At 44.9% G+C, this 18,846-nt stretch overlaps 1 protein-coding gene across 1 annotated transcript in view; it reads right to left on the reverse strand.

Moving 5' to 3' along the window:
* Ptprm (protein tyrosine phosphatase receptor type M) overlaps positions 1-18,846 on the reverse strand; it is a 670,047-nt gene that overhangs the window by 205,502 nt on the left and 445,699 nt on the right. The window contains exon 14 of the mRNA XM_038315433.1: positions 8,852-8,984. Within this exon, the coding sequence (XP_038171361.1) occupies positions 8,852-8,984 (133 nt within the window). The remainder of the gene's footprint in view (positions 1-8,851; positions 8,985-18,846) is intronic.

Genomic DNA, 18,846 nt, shown 5'->3' on the forward strand with positions numbered 1-18,846 from the left:
GAGACTTATGACTTTAGCTTGGGCGCTGTTCTTTCGGCGATAGCTGGCCATGAAAGAGAAGGGGGTGCTTGGGATATGATCTAGTTATTCGTACTGCGTTCTTTTGGAACATGGTTGCCCACCCTAGGCTAACCTCGCTGGAAGAGAGTCCCTAACAATTCGGGCAACGCGGTTTTATAAAGCAAAGGACACTGTAGGGTACTGATGGAATGGCATAGCCTGGTCTCATAACTGGCCAGCTGAGGATTGATTGGCAGGTGTATGGTTCCTTGATGAGACCTTCAAGAAGCTCTGCCTACGCAAGGGCGGCGGGGCGTGGGGTGGGTGGGGGAGGGGGTCGGTCAAGTTTCATGAATAATGTTGGGACTCCATAGAATTCCAGCCTATAAAATAGACAACAAAGTTGATCCTAGGGCAATGCTTAGGGATGAGGATAGGAATCATTTGGGAATTCAAACTGCATAGGTTCTTAGAGCCTAAGCACCTGCAAAACCATATAAGACTAGAGAATTAATTTGATCCTTGACAAAATGTATTCAGCTAAGGCATGTGAGCAGTTGCCAGACAAGGAACTGAGGTGGAGTGGCCTGGCCCGGTAATAGGGGCAGTCTGTGTGGCACAGTGAGCAGTTAGAAAGAGTTGGGGCTGGCAGAGAGTGGGTGGCAATGCTGTGATAGCAGCACAATGGCTATGCCACGAGGGTTCCACGTATCTGTGTCAGCTCAACGCTGTGATAGTGGCACATTGGCTATGCACGAGGGTTCCACGTATCTGTGTCAGCCCAAAGCAGTGATAGTGGCACATTGGCTATGCCACAAGGGTTCCACGTATCTGTGTCAGCCCCCAAAGCAGTAAAGGACTCTGCAGATCACAAGGTCACAGGTGCAGATCGCAAGGTCACAGATATAGGCTATTTTGCTGCTAAGCATATCAGTAAATGTCTTCTTCCTAAACATGTTTTTATTAACTTTTCCTTTGACTATAGGGTCAATGAGTCAATGTTTGACACAAATGCATTATCAAACACTGTCTAAGGAACAGGAACCTATAAAAAAAGAAGTGGTAGGTGATGGGCAAGGCTGTCCAGAGGACGAGAAGCCTCAATGAATCCCAGAGTGATTGCCTATATTTTCTCACTGTAAAAATGCCGAATAGAAGATTTGAAAGCTAATATTTTAAGATCCATGCCAACAGTATAAAGAAAATTTCATTCTCACATTTGTCTATTCATTTGAAATCTAAATTCACGTAACTTGAGAGCAAAAAGCAAAGCAATTTGCTATTTTAAAAGCGTGTTCCAAAGTTAAAAGTCACATAGCTGGTTCCCGGAGTCGAAGCAAGGGTGGGAGGAGGGAGGACGCGAAGCACAGGGTGCAGAGGTGGGAGGAACATCCAATGTCCTGTAGCAGGGGAGGAAACTCTTGTGGATGCTGCTTAACTGAATGGAAAGAGAACGCTAAACGCGCCCGAGAGAAAGCACACAGATCTGAGGTGGCAGCGAAGTCAGCTACCCTGACCCGATCACTTGCATGTCCTACATGCATAGTGAACAGTGCACATGTGCCCTATAAACAGGAATCCTTACTGCATGTCAGTTAAAATATGTGCAAGGCAAACAACAAATAAATGATAGTTTAAATACCTATTACTGACCAGCCAATTTACTTTTTGAGTAAACCATATATGAAATTAAGCACCGATCTAATCAACCGCTTCCATATTTTAAATTAAGAATGCAAAGAATTATAGTCAAGTTTTAAAACAGCCTTACTTTCCAAGAAGGGACTCTGTCCATTAGAATATGTATACTACAGGAAAGTTGACCAAATGTGATACCCTGAAACTTATATTCCCCATGTTTTCAGACTCTGTGCTGTTGAAACAAGGATGGCATTTTTTTTTTACGCTTTTAAATGCCAAGACTGTGGCCAACAGCGGAGGCTGACTGAGAAGCAAAGGACAATGGCGCTGGGCTCTGATTGTTCTTCATGGACGGGCTCTGTGGGAGCCTTCTCAGCTTGGTCGATCACCTTCCTGGACCTGGGGGGAGTTGGGAGGACCTTGGTCTTAGCATAGAGTGGGGAACCCTGATGGCTCCTTGGCCTTGAGAGGGAGGGAGGGGAGGTAGGGGGGGGGGGGGAGGGGAGGGAAGGGGGAGAGGGAGGGGAGGGAAGGGGGAGGAGGAGGGGAAGGAGGGGGGAGGAGGAGGGAAGGAGATGGAAATTTTTAAATATTAAAAAAAATAAACCATGAGAAAAAAAAAAGAAAAAAAAAAAAAGAATTCAAAGGCTTGTGCTATATGTTTGTCTGTGGTGCTCGTGATGGAAGCCAGAGTCCAATACACACACCAGCAAACACTCCGCTCCGCAGGCTTGGGGTGACAAAGCATTTCGTGGCCTCCAATGAGGAGGTATGCTGCACACTTATTCTAGACGAAGCACTTTGACAGAAGGGAGGAGAGCTGCCGAGTGTGGCTACCAGAGATGGTCTCATAGCCCCAGGCTGCCACCGCAGGGAACAGAGAACTCCAACATCATCCCCAGGGTGGCCTTGAGGAGAGTGGACAGCAGTGTGGAAATGAGGCCAGGGCAGAGGAGAGCACAAGTTCCAGGTATCCAGACTGGAACTGGGCACTCAGGCAGGTGCCGTGTCCAATGTCAGAGAACATAATTGATGTTGGGAACTCGTGAGGCCCCGGAGAGAGAAAAACAGGCCATTCTTAGGAAGTACGGACCTCAGGCATTTTTGCCATGTTTTTCCTTGCTTTGTTCTTACAAAGTAGAAGTATATTTAGAACTCAATAATGAGCCCATTTTCACTTGTTGCAATAAGACCTCTAGAAAGAGCTCCATGCTAACGCCAGCAGAGCAGCAACAGCACAGCTAGGGGTGTAGGAGAATAACAGGGCCCCAAATGTCTTCCAGCAGGTACTGTCTTTTGTCTTGCACTGCTGACATAGTCAGAACAACAAAGGGTTCTCCAGGAAAACAACGGGCCTTCCTCACCCTTTTGAAAATTCATACCATGAGCGAACATAAACAGAAGATTCCATTTATAACACCATTGCTTTAAAAAGAAATTCAGATTTATGCTACATTTTCTTGTCATAAGGATCATGGATCCATCTACCTTTAAGTCAAACTGAAAACTGGCCTATTTTTTTTTTTTTTAGTGTATGCAGTTTTCTTCTATTTTGAATATTGTTCATGGCTATTTTTACTTATTAATCTAAAATAAAATGGGAAAGAAATGAGGTAGTTTTATGAAATTTGAGTTCTGGGACTCTCTGAGACCCACATTTCAACAATCAGGCTAAATAAAATGTCCTGTTTCCACAGCCTTGGCACTCTCTCCTGTACTAATGGGAGGTGAGGCCATGTCAGCCCCAATAGTCACATGTTCTCACGACAATGCAAAGAGAGTGGGAGGACTGCAGAATGAGCGGACCTGGGCACAGCCGCCGTGAAGAATGGTCACGGTTTCTCTCAACATCCTCGGCTGGATGGGGTTTCAGAGGTAACATGCACAGAAGTATGTTTTTACACGTAAGCTATGCTAATGGACGAATAAAGGCAAGCTGGGCTGGCGAGTGCCCTGCCATACCACCAGGAATCAGGAGGACAATTGTTCCCAGAGGTGCCTGGCCTCGTGGTGGCATGAGGGCCCAGCACAAATGTAGTTTGGAATTCTGGAAGACATCTGTCCCCACCTGGCAGGCAGGCCACTGGGTCTGTTCTGGCAGGGTTTGATTCCTAAAGTACTGTGTGCAATGCCGCAGCTGAGCCTCTGCAGAACCTTCTGCGTCTTCCCAGAGCACAGCAGCAAGGATGCCCCAGCCACTTCAGTGCATGTCTCTGCAGAGAGGGGTGTAGCATCACCCAGCCCTCCCACTGACTATGCAGGGACTTTGCATAATGAATCCTAGAGGGTAAAGAATGGCTTTCTTTTGTGTCTCCAGGAGACCTGGGGACAGGAGGTAACCAACAGATTTGGCTAAACACACTCCTGTGCAGTGCACTTCTCTCCTGGGTCAAGCATACTGACTCACAAGCTGGAGTACAATAGTCTCTGTATCTGGTCTTTATTTAGACGAGTACATGCTAAATGTACATGTTGTATATGCCACAGAGGGAAGGAACTGATGTACATACTTCTCCGTGCACTTCCATAATGTGTGATTTTTGAAACTGGGATTTGAATTAAGCATCACACTTACACAAGTCACACTGGGGTACAGTCGGGGTGTAAATTGGCAGAGCAGGGGAACACAAGAATCAACATCAGCTTGCCCCCAACCACACACATCACGTGTCTCTTTGAAACGGGGTTTTCATCAAATATTCTCTCTTATCTTTTTTTGTTTCATGATGTCTTCAGAAATATTTCCCATTTTTATGGAAAATTTCTTCTAGGTAGTACTAGTATTGCTTCGACACAATAGAACGGGCAATAAATGTTTAATAACCTGCTTCGTTTGTAAAATGCACCATAGACATCTGACAGGAGTATGCATTTCAGTATCAATATAGTTATGTGTATCACTAACAGGTGCTTCTGTAAAGAATAACTCCTGCTTGCTATCTTACATAATAATTCATACCTCTTTAATTAGTTTTCAACAGTCACAACTGCTGAGATTGCTCTGTACCACAGTGGCTTAGACAGGAACATAATTATAATTAATACAAATGTACTCAAACTTATGTAAGATCTACAGCAATTTTAGAAACAACAGCAGATATAATTAATCATAGTAAAATCGACAGCGGCGATACACTAAAGTCTGTCAAACTGTTATTGAGATAAATTATTCCTTATGGAAAATGTTGAAGACGCAGGTATTTTTATTTGCCTAAATGCACTAAATCAGACGTGGGTAGAATATGGTAAAAAAAAAAAAAAAACCCTCCTGTTTGCAGTACTGTCCATTAATTATGAGAGTGTGCTGCGACCAAGCTCTGCATAGAGCTTTGATTTCCTAGATGGTCACCTTACAGCCTCCTTCACCATTTTCTGCCCCAAGCTCTGTGTGTCAGAGGATGCCGTTTAGGACAGGGACAGAAGACACTGAGTTGCCCACAGATAAAGAATAAACCTTACGATCTTACTAGAGTTGATGTTATTTTCAGCAAAGCTTTCGTATCATTAATCCAGGCAAAGCCTAACAGATTTGTGAGGGTCACAGGGCATTGGAACACACCCCTCATGGCCTTGCCTGCTTCTGGTCCCTATCACCTATATGCTAAACCGTTCCATGAATGGATAGGCTTTGTGTCTTCAGCAAATATTGTTTCATAGAACTATCCTTTCAGAAGGCAAAGTCATGTTCACTGAGTTAGTAACTGGCAATGACACCTTCCAGGAATGCTAAGACAGGTGCCCATGCCAAGCTCCAGGCCAACTAGCTTGGAGCGTTGACCATCCCAGACAATGACCTCATCCTCCACAGTGCATATTTCCAGTAATACTGATAAATTACTTTCAACTTCCTACTTTCTCTTATGCTGTGGCTATGAATGTACCCTCCCAAATAGGGACATAAGTAGGCAGGTGTGGTGGTTTGAAAGAAAATGGCCCCTGAAGGGAGTGGCAGTCTTAGGTGTGGCCTTGTTGGAGGAAGTCTGTCACTGGGGAGGCGGGCTTTGAGGTCTCGTATATGCTCAAGTCACGCCCAGTGAGTCAGTTTACTTCCTGTTGCCTCTGGATCAAGATATAGAATCTTAGCTCCTTCTCTAGCAACATGTCTGTCTGCACACCGCCATACTCCTAGCTGCCTTGCTCCCCACCATGATGATATAGGATTAAACCTCTGAAACTATAAGTCACCACCTCTATTAAATGTTCTCATTATAAGAGTTGCTGTGGTCATGGTGTCTCTTCACAGCAACAGAAACCCTAGCTAAGACAGTAGGTAAGTAGATGACAGGCAGACAGATGATGGATAGATGAATGATAGGTATATAAATAAGTATGTAGATAGTAATAAATAAAGAAAAGAAGGAAGCCGGGGTAGTAGCACAAACAGAAGGCTCTACAAAGTTTGATAACACTAATTTCGACCTAGAAAAAAATTGCCAGTAGAAATCCATGTAGAAATCCACCCCTGAGGCCATCCTTTACCTTCTCTCCCTTTCGTTCTCTTTCCTCACCCCCTGTGATTTCTCATTTACTGAAGGTCTTTTGTGGGACGGTGAGAAATGTGGCTGAAAGATCAACTGCTCAGCCACCAACATCACAGGGCTTAAAGTGACTGAACAAAGAGGATATTTGGAAGACCTACTGGGTAGCTTAAATAATGGAACATGCTTGTTACGCACCAGCAATAATACCCCAGCAGCCGATGCATGATTCATGCAATGCTTTAATTCTTCTGTCTAGAAATGGTGCTTGGAAAATTTAAACTTGAATTTTGGTGAAAAACCCTGAACAATTCCAAGTTTTAAGGATTTCTATCACATGTAGCACAAGCCTAAATTTTAAAGGGTTGCATTTATAGGCAGAGTGTGTTGGCTCATTTGTCTTACGGAGAACACAGTCTCTGTTTCAGAGAAGGCAAATACAGTCACGCATGCTGTGCACACAGCCCTGTTAAGATTACTGTGTAGTAAATAATCATGTAAAATCTGACATGACTTATGGGTCTTTAGTGTAAAGTTGTATCAAGGCCATATGTTACCAGAGGCAATCTCTTCAAATGCATAATTTATAGCATCAACCCTGTAACTACCTGAGAGACCTGGGTAGAAAAATGAACAAATCCAGCAGAAAAAGACCCGTGGAGGATTAGTTAGCATTTAGCTGAGGTCACGAGGGCAACTGGATTACCACATTTCAAGCTGCTCCTCACAGAGAGTGTGCTGGATGACACAAAGATCCAATACAGTCTAAGAATTTCAAATAGTCTCAGAAATCTTCAGTTTGAATATTTAGGCATGAAGAACCTATTGTTACTTGAGATTTTCCTTGGTAAATGTTAAAAAACAATACAAAAATCACTGATATCCCCAAACAGATATCTATGTAAATATTGCAATGAGGATCAAACAAAGAGCATCCAGAAAATAAAATGAGTTATATAGAACAAGGAGAAAAGACATATAAAAAACAAAATAAGTAACAAATAAAGTATGAAATGTGGAAGAGAGTGACATAAATATACAAAGACAAACAATGGTAGGTATGGTACCTGATGCCTGCAATTCCGGCACTCAAGGCGTGGATACAAGATCTTGAGTTCAAGGCCAGCTAGAGCTATAGACTGAGACCCTGTTTCACAAAAGAAAACACGTGCGCATGCACACACACACACACACACAAACACACACACACCCACAGAGAGAGAAAGAGAGAGAGAGAGAGAGGGAGAGAGAGAGAGAGAGAGAGAGCACTAAAAATGAAAAGAAAAACGAGGCAGGAAAAGGAAGGGTCAGATGACACATGACAAGGGACAAAGGACAGATGGTAAAAGCAAGAAGACAAAGTTGGCTGGGTTCATGTGTTTGGGTATGAACCCACTTATTTTCCTGCTCCACATAAGGCTTATCTTCACTTTGGATGTTCCTTGAACTCTACAAGCTCACACTGAAGAGCTTCGGAGCTGGGATTATTATTTCTATTCCACAAGGCATAGCCATGCACAAGGGATGTATACCCTGGGAGTACACCCATGTAAGGGGATCCTAACTCCACATGTCCAGAGCCGAAATCTGCCTTCTGCTCTCAGGTGTCTTCTGCTCCTCTGCTCCACAATCTGTGCACGGCGTCATCACCACTACCTTTGCTGCACCAAGAACTAGGCTTCTTCTAGACTTCCTTCTCCCTTCAGACAGCTATTGGCAATCTACCTCCTGTTACTCCCTCAACCAGTCTCCTTACAAGAGTTTTATTCCTTGCTATACTTGCATCTGCACATAAAACTTAGCTGATACCACCGTCAGCTAGACTTCATGATGGAGTCTAGCCTCACCCATGGCCGCAGAACCTTCATGATGCCTCTGACAGGCTCGCCTGCTTCACCTCCGCCATCCATGACCACATCCCCATCCCATGGCTACAACTGCTTTTAACTATAGAGTGAAGTAGCAAGCTTCATGTACTTCTTCTGTGTGGGGCACATTATCCTACTGCTTCTAACCTTCTATATTTTTGTCATTTTATATAAATTGAAGACTTCATTATTGAGCCAGGTTTTTACAAACTTGCTCACACAAAAGCCGACACTGAATGTTTTCCAACCAGAGAAGGAAAGAATCGTTTACCATAGCCAGATTTCCTCATTTCTCCCTCCAATGAATGATCCCTTGGCCACACAGAACCATATCGTAACACTAAGCGTGCTCTAATAACTTAGTCCTTTTTTTTTTTTAACTTTGGGGCTGATTTTCTCATGGGGTACTGTACTGTACCGAATAACTGCTCTAGCATGCTGCTAACACAGGACGCTGGCTCAAGAAACTGATCCTCATAGTTTTCATCATAATGGGAGGGAAGTCTTTCTCCTCGCATGCTTTGGAGCATCAAGTACAGAGCTGTCTGTCGTCAGGACCGAACACTTGTCAGGGGATACAACAATTTCACACAGCTTTTATATGATCCCACAGGAAGACATAAAGTTCTTGTATTTCTTGTGGCGTGATATACTTTTCATAGTCACAAACCCCCAAGCATTTACTCTAAATCTCTGTCCCCTAACTGCAAATGTTCCATGATTAAGCATGTTCACAATCGCGGTCCCACAAGTGACAGTAGGCCACTACAGCCTACCCGGTGACTGGATCTCTTCATACACACAGAGTGATCCTGCAAGACAAGGAGGGGCAGCTCCACTTTGGGCAACCAGCTACAAGCTCACCTCTTCTTCATGACCAGCACAACTCCGAGAAATATGATAACGAACAGCAGGATGCCCGCAATCACTCCGGCAATTTTAACCGTGTGGTCCGTTTGTTTCTCAGGTTCGGGGACTGGCTTTGGAGTAACGGCCCCTGGGGATGAAGAGGAGAGCAAGTGGGTAAGACAGAATAAAGACGTTACATTCAAATTTCTCCCCCTGCATTTAACAGAATAATGTGACTTATCAGACCCAGCAGACAGACGGGCTTTGATTTCTTTCTTTCGTTCCTTTTTTTTTTTTTTAAAGCAGCTTTCCGAGGTGCTGAAAGCATTGTAATTGTTCTCCGCGCTCAACACTTCACTCCGTCACAGCACACCCACGTCTGACCCTTTTCTAAGAGACTTCTCGAATGCACTTTTAAATATTTTTATTATCTCTTTTAGTTCCCATTCTTCCTTCCACTTAAAAACTCGCTAACGGCACAATAGCTATCCCTAAGCCTTTATCCAAATTTGATTCACGGAAACATTTTCCTCAATTATTTTTCATAAATGAAGCCATAATTCCATCACATATTAGCCCAAACACCTGGAAAGGCGAGATAAGCTCATTTGCTATGCATTTTCTTTTACCAGCAATTGTTTTTTTCTATTTTTTATTTTAACACAATAGAGACCCCCCCCCCTCAACACACACACCTTTGGAAATCTGAATCTAGGTCACATCTGGAAAGCAAAGGGATCCTTCTAAGCAATTTATTCACCGAGTGGGCAGCAGCTGGTGATCATGCCACCGGCACCCACGGTGCCTATCTGTTTAAATGAGATAACCAGAACCTCCGTGTGGCGGCTCTGTCTCAGTTCGCTTGTGCGCCTGCATCCAAGACACGGTCTGTCCTGCCGACGGTATAATGTGATGGAATGTCAAATCTGTGTCTGATGAAATATCCATTTCCTCTGCTAAATGAGTTCAAGATGAAGACTATTAGGAGTGCAATGTCCAATTCGTTCCACAGCATCTACTTTTCCAGAGAGGTGACTCCTTGCCTCATCAGGATATGATGCCCTGGTGTCTGGATCACCACCTCATCCTTCCTAAACAACAGTTTTATGTGCAAACTTCTCTTCCTAAGATCTTTCTCCATCTTTGTTGGTCAAAATGTACCTAGGAGTGAGAGTTTGTGCCTGTCTTTCTCCCTTTCCACTGCCTTTTCCACCAACGCATGTATTCTGCTGTGCTTGGAAACCTGCACTGGTCCCGTGTCTGTGCCAGCCTGCACTGCAGACTGGACATCATTGTGGGAAACAGGCGAGCTGAGTGACAGCTGCCCTGGTTTCCTTACTCCTTTGGAAGCATACGGACCCCGCTTCTTTCCAACTAAAGTCATATTATATTTTTCATTCGCGAGAACATGGCTGTAACCTGGCCTGACGAAGCTGGGTGTAGATTAGAGGAGAGACAAGAGATAGAAGGCCCGAGGACACCCTCAGATGCTTTCTTCCTACAAGGGAGTGTGACTGTCCCCAGAGATCCTGTCTACTGCCTCTTACTGCCAGCTTCAGTTACTGGCTTTTAATAAAAAGGAGCATTCTAGCCAAGTACCTTCCTTCATCCTTGACAACGATGCACACTTTAAGTTAAAGACATCAGGAGGAACTTCTGGTGACATTATATTATTATTATTATTATTATTATTATTATTATTACTACTACTACTACTACTACTACTTCTGACAATGCCAAGAGGACAGGAAATCCTGCTTTTTTTTTTCTTGGATGGGTAGCCCTCAAACCTGTGGTCTAGTTAAATGTTAAAAGTATTAGTGATAATTATTTTATAGTAATTACATCTGAAGAACACTTACTGCCATAGACTGGAGTGGGGGTTGGGGGACACAGCACCAGGTGTGATGCAAAGGAAACTGACATTAAATACATTTTTTTGAAAAATCTATGGGAAAATGCATATGTGTTAAGAGGATGAAAACTTTATAAATGCAAAAAGTAACATGCCGGGCAGTGGTGGCGCACGCCTTTAATCCCAGCACTCGGGAGGCAGAGGCAGGCGGATCTCTGTGAGTTCGAGGCCAGCCTGGTCTACAAGAGCCTAGGTCCAGGACAGGCTCTAAAAAAAAAAAAAAAAAAAAAAAAAAAAAAAAAAAAAAAAAAAAAAAAAAAAAAAAAGCTGCAGAGAAACCCTGTCTTGAAAAACCAAAAAAAAAAAAAAAAAAAAAAAGTAACATGCAAGTTCAGAAATGGAGGCCCGATCATTTCTATTTTCATATACTCTCCAACTTTAAATGTGTAATTTGCAAGATAATCTTTTGTTTTTCTTTCAAATGCTGGCATATTGGCAGCCACTTTTATTTATCTTGCTAGCTAGGGGTTACTAGTTCTCCAAATGTATTTTCACTAGAGCAAAAACGATTTTAAGGTTCCTTTTTTTTGGTAAATAGTAAATATACCAATTGAGAAAGAAAGAATTTAGAAAAAATGTTTCCATTTAAAAAAATTCTCACATAAAAAAATAAGATGATCTGACTCACACACTGTACGTTCTAAGAAAAGACAGGCCACAAATAGTGATGTCTTGTTTCTGTGATCCAAGTAACTAGGTGTTTTTCCTTGAGTATTTTACCTAGGCTGTGACACAGCTTTGAATGGGTGTTCTTCTTCCAGGGCAAAGACTGCTGGCCATCCAGCCTTTGTCCTTTTAGGGAAGCATGGAGGGACATTGCCACACAGCCAGCAGAAGCTCAAGATCACCCTTCCTTAGGACTCATTTCGAACTCACTTCCCTTTGCAGGTCAAGGAAACGAAACCCTTTGAGCCCCGAGAGGCACTGCCGCAGTGTGACCATGGGAGCCATTGTGTGACGCAGAACGGTGGCTCCTGAGGAGGTGGAGGTCTGCCTGGGGCCACCCACCTGGCCAACTCATATGATTACTTTTGGGCTTCTAGGAGAAGCAGAAAAACTTAAACACCAACTCAAGATTAGGCTGGAACTAGCTTCCAACAGCCCGATGAGAAGATGCCCACGAAGCTGAACTGTCCCTCAGCACAGACAGGCCCTGCCTTCACTGCATGGTACTAGGCCCCTGTGCCCTTCCAGAAGTGGATGTCTGTATGGGTTCCCCCTAGAGTGGGTGATCTTCTCCCCTCTCTCATTTCTTAGGAAACATAGTGTTAGGTTAATTGCATTCGATAGTTCCCATTTCTTTCTTTCCCTATGTGGTAGTTTAAATAAGAATGTCCCCCATATGTTTATCTTATACTTGAATACTTAGGAGTGGAACTCTTTGATAGGATTAGAAGGATTAGGAGGGGTGGCCTTGTTGGAAGAGGTGTGTCACTGAGGGTGGGCTCTGTGGTTTCTCAAGCCCATGCCAGACCCAGTCTCTCTCTTCCTTGTCCTATGGCTTCAGTACTTGCTTGCATGTCCCCATACCCCAAGCCATGATGAAAATGGACTAAACCTCTGAAACTAAGTAAATGCTCTCTCTTACAAGGGTGGCCTTGGTCATGGTGTCTATTCACAGCAATAGAACAGTGACTAAGACATCCTACATCTCCGAGTGTAATGGCATTGGCTGTTTTTATCAATGAAAAAAGAAGGGTGCACTTAAATGCCATCATTGAAGGCCTCTGATACAATGTCTAGTGGGAGGAGAAACTTGGAAGGCAGGAAGGACTGTCCGGTGCAGCACCTGAGTAGTTTCAAATCGGCAGAAAGCAGAGTTTGGCCTGGTTCTCACTGCTAAATTAAATAACAGCAGCAAGCCAGACCAAGGACACGATGTGCCAGTCACCGGCTTTAGGTCTGGACCCAATTTTGATGACTGAACCGCTGCACGGATCTTCCCAGGAGGCCACGAAGGAGAATACTGATGACTTGAACTGCTGATCACCCATAGCACTTGGAATGGCTTCCCTGTGCTAGGCTGGGAGATAGCCTGGTCTAAGGACACCACAAGGAATCTTTACTGCCAGGGTGACTGGGAACACGGAAGAAAATATCACCAGTATTCTTCATTTATTTAGCAAGTGGTTTCCTGACACCTTCCTACATTTCTTGCTGTGAATTAGAAACATGGCAGCGAGCATCTGGGCAAGAAAAAAAAAGCTCAGAATTTATATTCTGGTGTGCAAACATAGAGACGTATTCGAACAAAGAATGTGGGTCACACGTTTCTTGGTGCTTGGCCTGGCGGGGTGATGATAGAAGAGAGAACTAAGAAGAGACTGTGAAGACGATAGCTTTGGAGAGACCTGCAGGAGGATTGAGAGTGAGCTGCATCCTTACCCTCCTGACCTCTGCAGGCTGTGGGAAGAAACATTTCAGGCAAGACTGGATAGGGATAAAGTGGAGTGAACTGGGAAAATGGCACATGGCATTGGTGTGTGGGGGTCACTGCTATACATAGTAGGAAGAATTCTGCTTCAGCGGGGATGCGCGGCAGGATTCTGAGTGGAGAAGATACAATCTGGTTTGTATTTACCAGCACTGTCCTGGATGCATAGAAGGCTTTAAGACGTCCATGGTGGAAACATCATGACATCGTAGATATATGGAAACAGACATCAGAGTGAGGTCATCACAACAACCCAAACTGATTCTACAATAGCAGTCACAGAGATGGGGATGCTTTCTCCAACTTCATATATGTTCATGGCAGTCATAAGTGTTTGCCAATGAACTTTAGCATTGGACATTTAGTTGGACAACCAACCCAGGTCTCCTGAAATCATTACAGAAGGCCGGAAGGTGTCACTGGCTGAATTTGACAGTGTGGGTGAATCCACGCAGACAGGGAAAACAGGAGCTTAGTTTTGGACTACTCAGGATCCCAATAATGACATCCACAGGAGAGGCCAACTGGGCGGATGGGACAGGGGAGATCTCTGGGTGTGAGATATCAACTTAGGGAATGCTATTAAATGACAGTGTGGAAAGCCAGAAGTCTACACAGGGGCTCTCAGAAGACTGAGAGGTAAACCAGCCAGGGGAGTGTGGGGAGGGCGCTGAAAGTCTACACAGGTGCTCTGAGAAGACGAAGACTGAGAGGTGAGCCAGTCTGGGGAGGGTGGAAAGGAACCAGCCAGGGGAGTGTGGGGAGGAGTTAGTCAGGGGAGTGTGGGGAGGAACCAGCCAGGAGGTCATCAAGGTAAACAAAGGTAAAAAGAGAATGTCTCTGCAGCGTGCTCAGTGCGAGATGTGGGGACTGTGAGGGATCATCCCTCACACATCCAAGATGGAGAGTTGATGGCATCCTGAGGCCAAACACTAATGACAGACAGAAAGAAAAGTCAACGATGAGGCCAGGTGGTAGTGCACGCCTTTAATCTCAGCACTTGGGAGGCAGAGGTAGGTGGATCTCTGTGAGTTCAAGGCCAGCTTGATCTATAAGAGCTAGTTCCAGCACAGGCTCCAAAGCTACAGAGAAATCATGTCTCGAAAAACCCAAACCAAAAGTCAACATTGAAGGGGAGAAAGTGAATGCCTGTAGGACTGCTGTCTTTGAAGAGTCAAAGGTCGGGGGGGGGGGAAGTATCCAGGAGGTTGGGCTGCCCTGGCCAGGAAGCAGGAACTGTGTAGTGAGGAGCAAGGAGCAGCTATTACAACGGCTGGCCAATGGGGAAGGTCTTGGATTGTAACACTGGCACGGTCTCCACTAATGGTGTGATTGCCTGTGAAGGAAGCAGCTAAGGGGTTAGGGAGATGATGAGGTAAGAAGGTTTAGCCAGAGGTGGGAGAAAAGGCAGGAAGAGTGTGGGACAGGGAGGGTCCAGGGAAGAGGGTGAAGACTGCCATCCTTCACCTGCCCTGTTCCCTCGGCAGGTGAAGGATGGCAAGGGGTAGAGGTATGGAGGAAGGGGGTGCTATCTCTTGAATAAGAGGGTGCAGTGAAGCTAGCCCTGATGCTGACAGCAGTGGGATCTGGGGAGAGGAGGAGAGCTGGGTCTGCGACTTACCCCCAAAACATATGAAGCCCTCCCCACCTTATAACCAGAGTGAAGAATGAGGAGGAGGAGTAAGGAATAGAGTGGAAGGAAGAGTCGGAGTTATTTTCCAAGGTGGCAGAGGAAAGACGAGTGACCGATAGAAGTGTAGATGTCCCACATCACCTACATACAACAGCCGCAGGGCAGCAGAATGCACCGCAAGCTTCTCTGTGTGACACAGGGATCAAGCCGATGCCTCTCTACTAAGTCCCTCTTCTGCACTGGGTATAGGGGAATTAGAGAAGGCAGATCACTGAGTCCTCATGCCCTCATGCCAGAGACGTGGTCATTGTCAACAACACAAGAAGCCACACTAAATGTCCAAGAGCTCCAGGACCTACTTGGTGGAGTGTGGGGAACAGAGTGGGAAAGACTCCCCGCCAGAGGCAGTCATGAGTGGCCCCATAGATGTCCACACAGAGAGCATGGACCAGGGTGTCAGGTAGAGAACGCTTTATGAGTACATAATTGCTTTGTTTTTGGAGCCTGAGTCAGTGCTGGGAATAGTCTAGGAGGGACCTTGGAGAAAGGCTTTGTGCTGTGACAGGCATTGCCCGCAGGTAGAACATTGTGAACTAGATAAAATAGACAACAAACCAGAGAATAATAGAGTTATCCTTGAGAATAACCAGGGAGGAACTCACAGGGTCCGTGAAGAATGGGAAGGAAGGAGACTAGCAAGCAGAAGGAAGGCTACCATTCCAGCAGACAGGGACTTGCAGGAACTGAAGGGATACACCTGGCTGCCAACAGGGGGTGCTCGAATCTCCTTGCTTGCGGCTTCCTTTGGTGAAAGGGTTTGCTGTCACTTCTCCAGGGGTGTAAACGTGCTTGGGTTCAGCATCTGAACTTAACCCAAGCCACACTGAGGGCTGCCACAGCACGCACACGGGTATTCAGTGGCAAACCGACACCATAACCTCCCCTCTCGGTTTTAGGTCCCTGGGGGCAGGGAAGAAAGAGGAGCACTAGGAAAAGGAATACAAGGGAAATGGATGTCGTGGGGCTTCTTTTATTCTTTCTCTGAGTCACAAATAGTCTTTACTGGGCTCACAGGAGTCCGCTGGTCTTGAGGACCTCTGTGAACTTGCTGAGTTTCTGCTCCACATTCTTTTCTACCGGTTTCCGAGGCCTCAAGAGCTGGGACTATTACTTCTTGAAGCCTTAGGATCCCAGGCTGGCCTTGGGCTCCTTTAGTAGTCCAGGATGACCCTGAACTTTGGGTTCTCTTCTTCTACTTCCCAAGTGCTGTGACCACAGGCACACACACACTGCACAGCGACTGTGTAGTGCTGGGGACCACACCCAGAGCCTTGTGTGCTATCCCAGTACACTACCTTCTCTGGCCTCCGAAAACACCCCCCCCCCCTCCAGATGTCTAGAAGAGCAATGGCTACAAAGAAAGTTTACATTTCAACTGAGCTGGTTTCAGCCACTTCATGCTACCATTTTTTGTTTCCGACTACATGGAAGTGATAACCTAATTTTTGTCTTTTTTACCCTTTTGACCCTTTGTCCAGGTTTTTCTGTTCGCTTCCTTTAAAAGAAGACCATCCAGGCTTTGAAGATCATTGTGAGACAAATCATTCATGTCTTGTTGCCCAGAGTATTACAGTTCTTTGCAGTCTTATTTACTTTGTTTTTAGTTGTACCTTAATATTATACGTAATGGCAAAACAACTCAAAGATTTTTCATCTAAATTACATAGTATTGCCTTTCTTCCTAGGAACAGTCAATTACAACTCGGAGAATAACCTGTGCTCGCGCTCTGTGTAACCTGATTATGCTTTTGGATTTATAGCTTTCCCTCTGCCCCATTCCACTGTAGGGCAAACAGAGCGTGCACGACTTCCAAGTAATGATCACATATGCAGTTTTTCATGCACAACTAAGATACTCTGTTGTTTGAAAGGTACATCTTCCCCTCAGATTAATCAACTCTCTCTCTCTTGTTTTGGTTCTAATTTCATGGCAGCTATTGCTCCCATTTATTGATGTGCCTGACACCCCGTGGATAAGACGATTTATCAAAGACGATGCACTCACTATCTGGACTCTAAAAGTTCTGAGAGAATTATTAAGCCTGTTACTACTCTGATGAAATACTTTCTTTTTTCCCATTTGAATTTCTTGAATCATGGTCAAGTCATACAAGTTGAGGAATCAACTTGTCAATACGGAGTCATCAACCACGGGCGCCTTTCATAGAAAGTACATAATCGATAAAAAGGATATAAGTGGCTGCTTCAGGCTTGTTGGAGGATGCATTGGTTAAGAGTTGGGGGGAGGTACCAAGACACTGACACTAAATACTGAAGGCATTAGGATCACCATCTGTTGCCAGTCCCCTTTTCTGTCGGAGCTTATGCTTTGGGGTCATGGTCTAACTTATGGCTGGCACTTAAAAATGATTTCTGTGGCAGGAAGAACACAAATGCTTCCTTTGTAAAGTACTATTTACAAGCCCCCGTGCTGAGTCTTTTCTGCTTCTGAAGTTTATTTATCTTACTATCAAAAAATGAATATATTTAGAGACGGTAAGATGTCTCAGTGGGTAAAGGCACTTGCCACCCAGCCTGATGACCTGATTTTGATCCCTGGCACCCACATGGTAGAAGGAGAGAACTAAGTCCTGAACTTGTCCTCTGATCTCCATACATACACGGTAGCACATGCCTGCGAATACGACACACATTACACACACACACACACACACACACGCACACACACACGCACACACACACACACCACACCACACACCAATCCCATACGAATACTATTTTTTTAAGTGAGCACATTCAATAAATTAAATGTGCTTGCTAAAAATATCTATGATCTAAGGGCCTCGAAACGTGCGAAGAATCTTGGAAACTGCATGCTGGGATGGGAAGTATCTTATATATGCCCCAAGAGCTACACACACATGGCCCTTGGAAGTGTAATAAGCACAGAGAAGTGTAGGACTGTTCTTGTGCTATAGACATACTCTACCACTGAGCTCCACCTCACGTCCAGAAAAACCACTTCTGAATGTGCAGGCATAAAAGGAAGTCTTACAGGGGACACCCAAGGGACGATTTTTGTGTGCTGTGTCTAGAATGCAACAGGTACTCCAAGTCAGAGCTCATAAATGGACATTGGTCACACAGAGAGAATATTCAGCCCTCAGCCCACAGAGGTGGGACCACTACAAAGAGACTTACTCTGGCCCAGGCTGAAGAGGCCCCTGACACACAGACAAGCCTGCCGACTCCTAGAATGATCAATGGCGGCAGATCCTTTCTTAATTGCTGCTTCATTGCTACACCTGGCCCCAGCTTCACCTCCACTTCTGACCTTTGCACTCTATACACCTCATCTAATTGTTTTGCAATATGCTGCAGCCATACCAATGTCCTAAATAATAACTCCAATGGAATCACTCTTTACGGGAATGAAAACCACAAAAGTGAGAGCATCCTAAGGCTTATTTCGGCTGGAAGTCAAGGCCTTTGGAACTATTTCCAACACCCATTTTGAAGCGTTATTCCTTGCTCAGTTCTACTTGCCATCTACCACTCTTGTATTTGGAAATAGAGATGTTTGATTTCCCCCCAAGCAGGTTCCCCTTCCTGGCCCCTTTTCCATCACCAAGAAGCTTTCCCTAAGCCCTCTCTATAGTTCAAATCTCCCCTAATCACTCACACCCATGTAATTCCAGCACTACCCGTGACTTCTGACCACGTAGCAAGTGTTCGCTCTCCAAATTTTGAGAGTGCTTAGCTTTCACTTTCTTGCATACAACTTACCACTTCCAACCTGCGTCCAGTATTCTGGCGAACTCTATTACATGCTAAGCTACATGTTCTTTGGGACAAAATGGGTTCAACTTGTTTGCGTTCTCTTGACATGACCAGCCCCACGTCTTGTCCTGTGTGCGGTACACATGCAAGTCATCTGCATCTGTAGAATCAAAGCCTGGTCACACTCAAGCTCACTTTAATTTCCTGTCCCTCTGTCTGCCATATTT

The sequence above is a fragment of the Arvicola amphibius genome, chromosome 18 (assembly GCF_903992535.2).
Source record: "Arvicola amphibius chromosome 18, mArvAmp1.2, whole genome shotgun sequence".
Lineage (NCBI taxonomy): Eukaryota > Metazoa > Chordata > Mammalia > Rodentia > Cricetidae > Arvicola > Arvicola amphibius.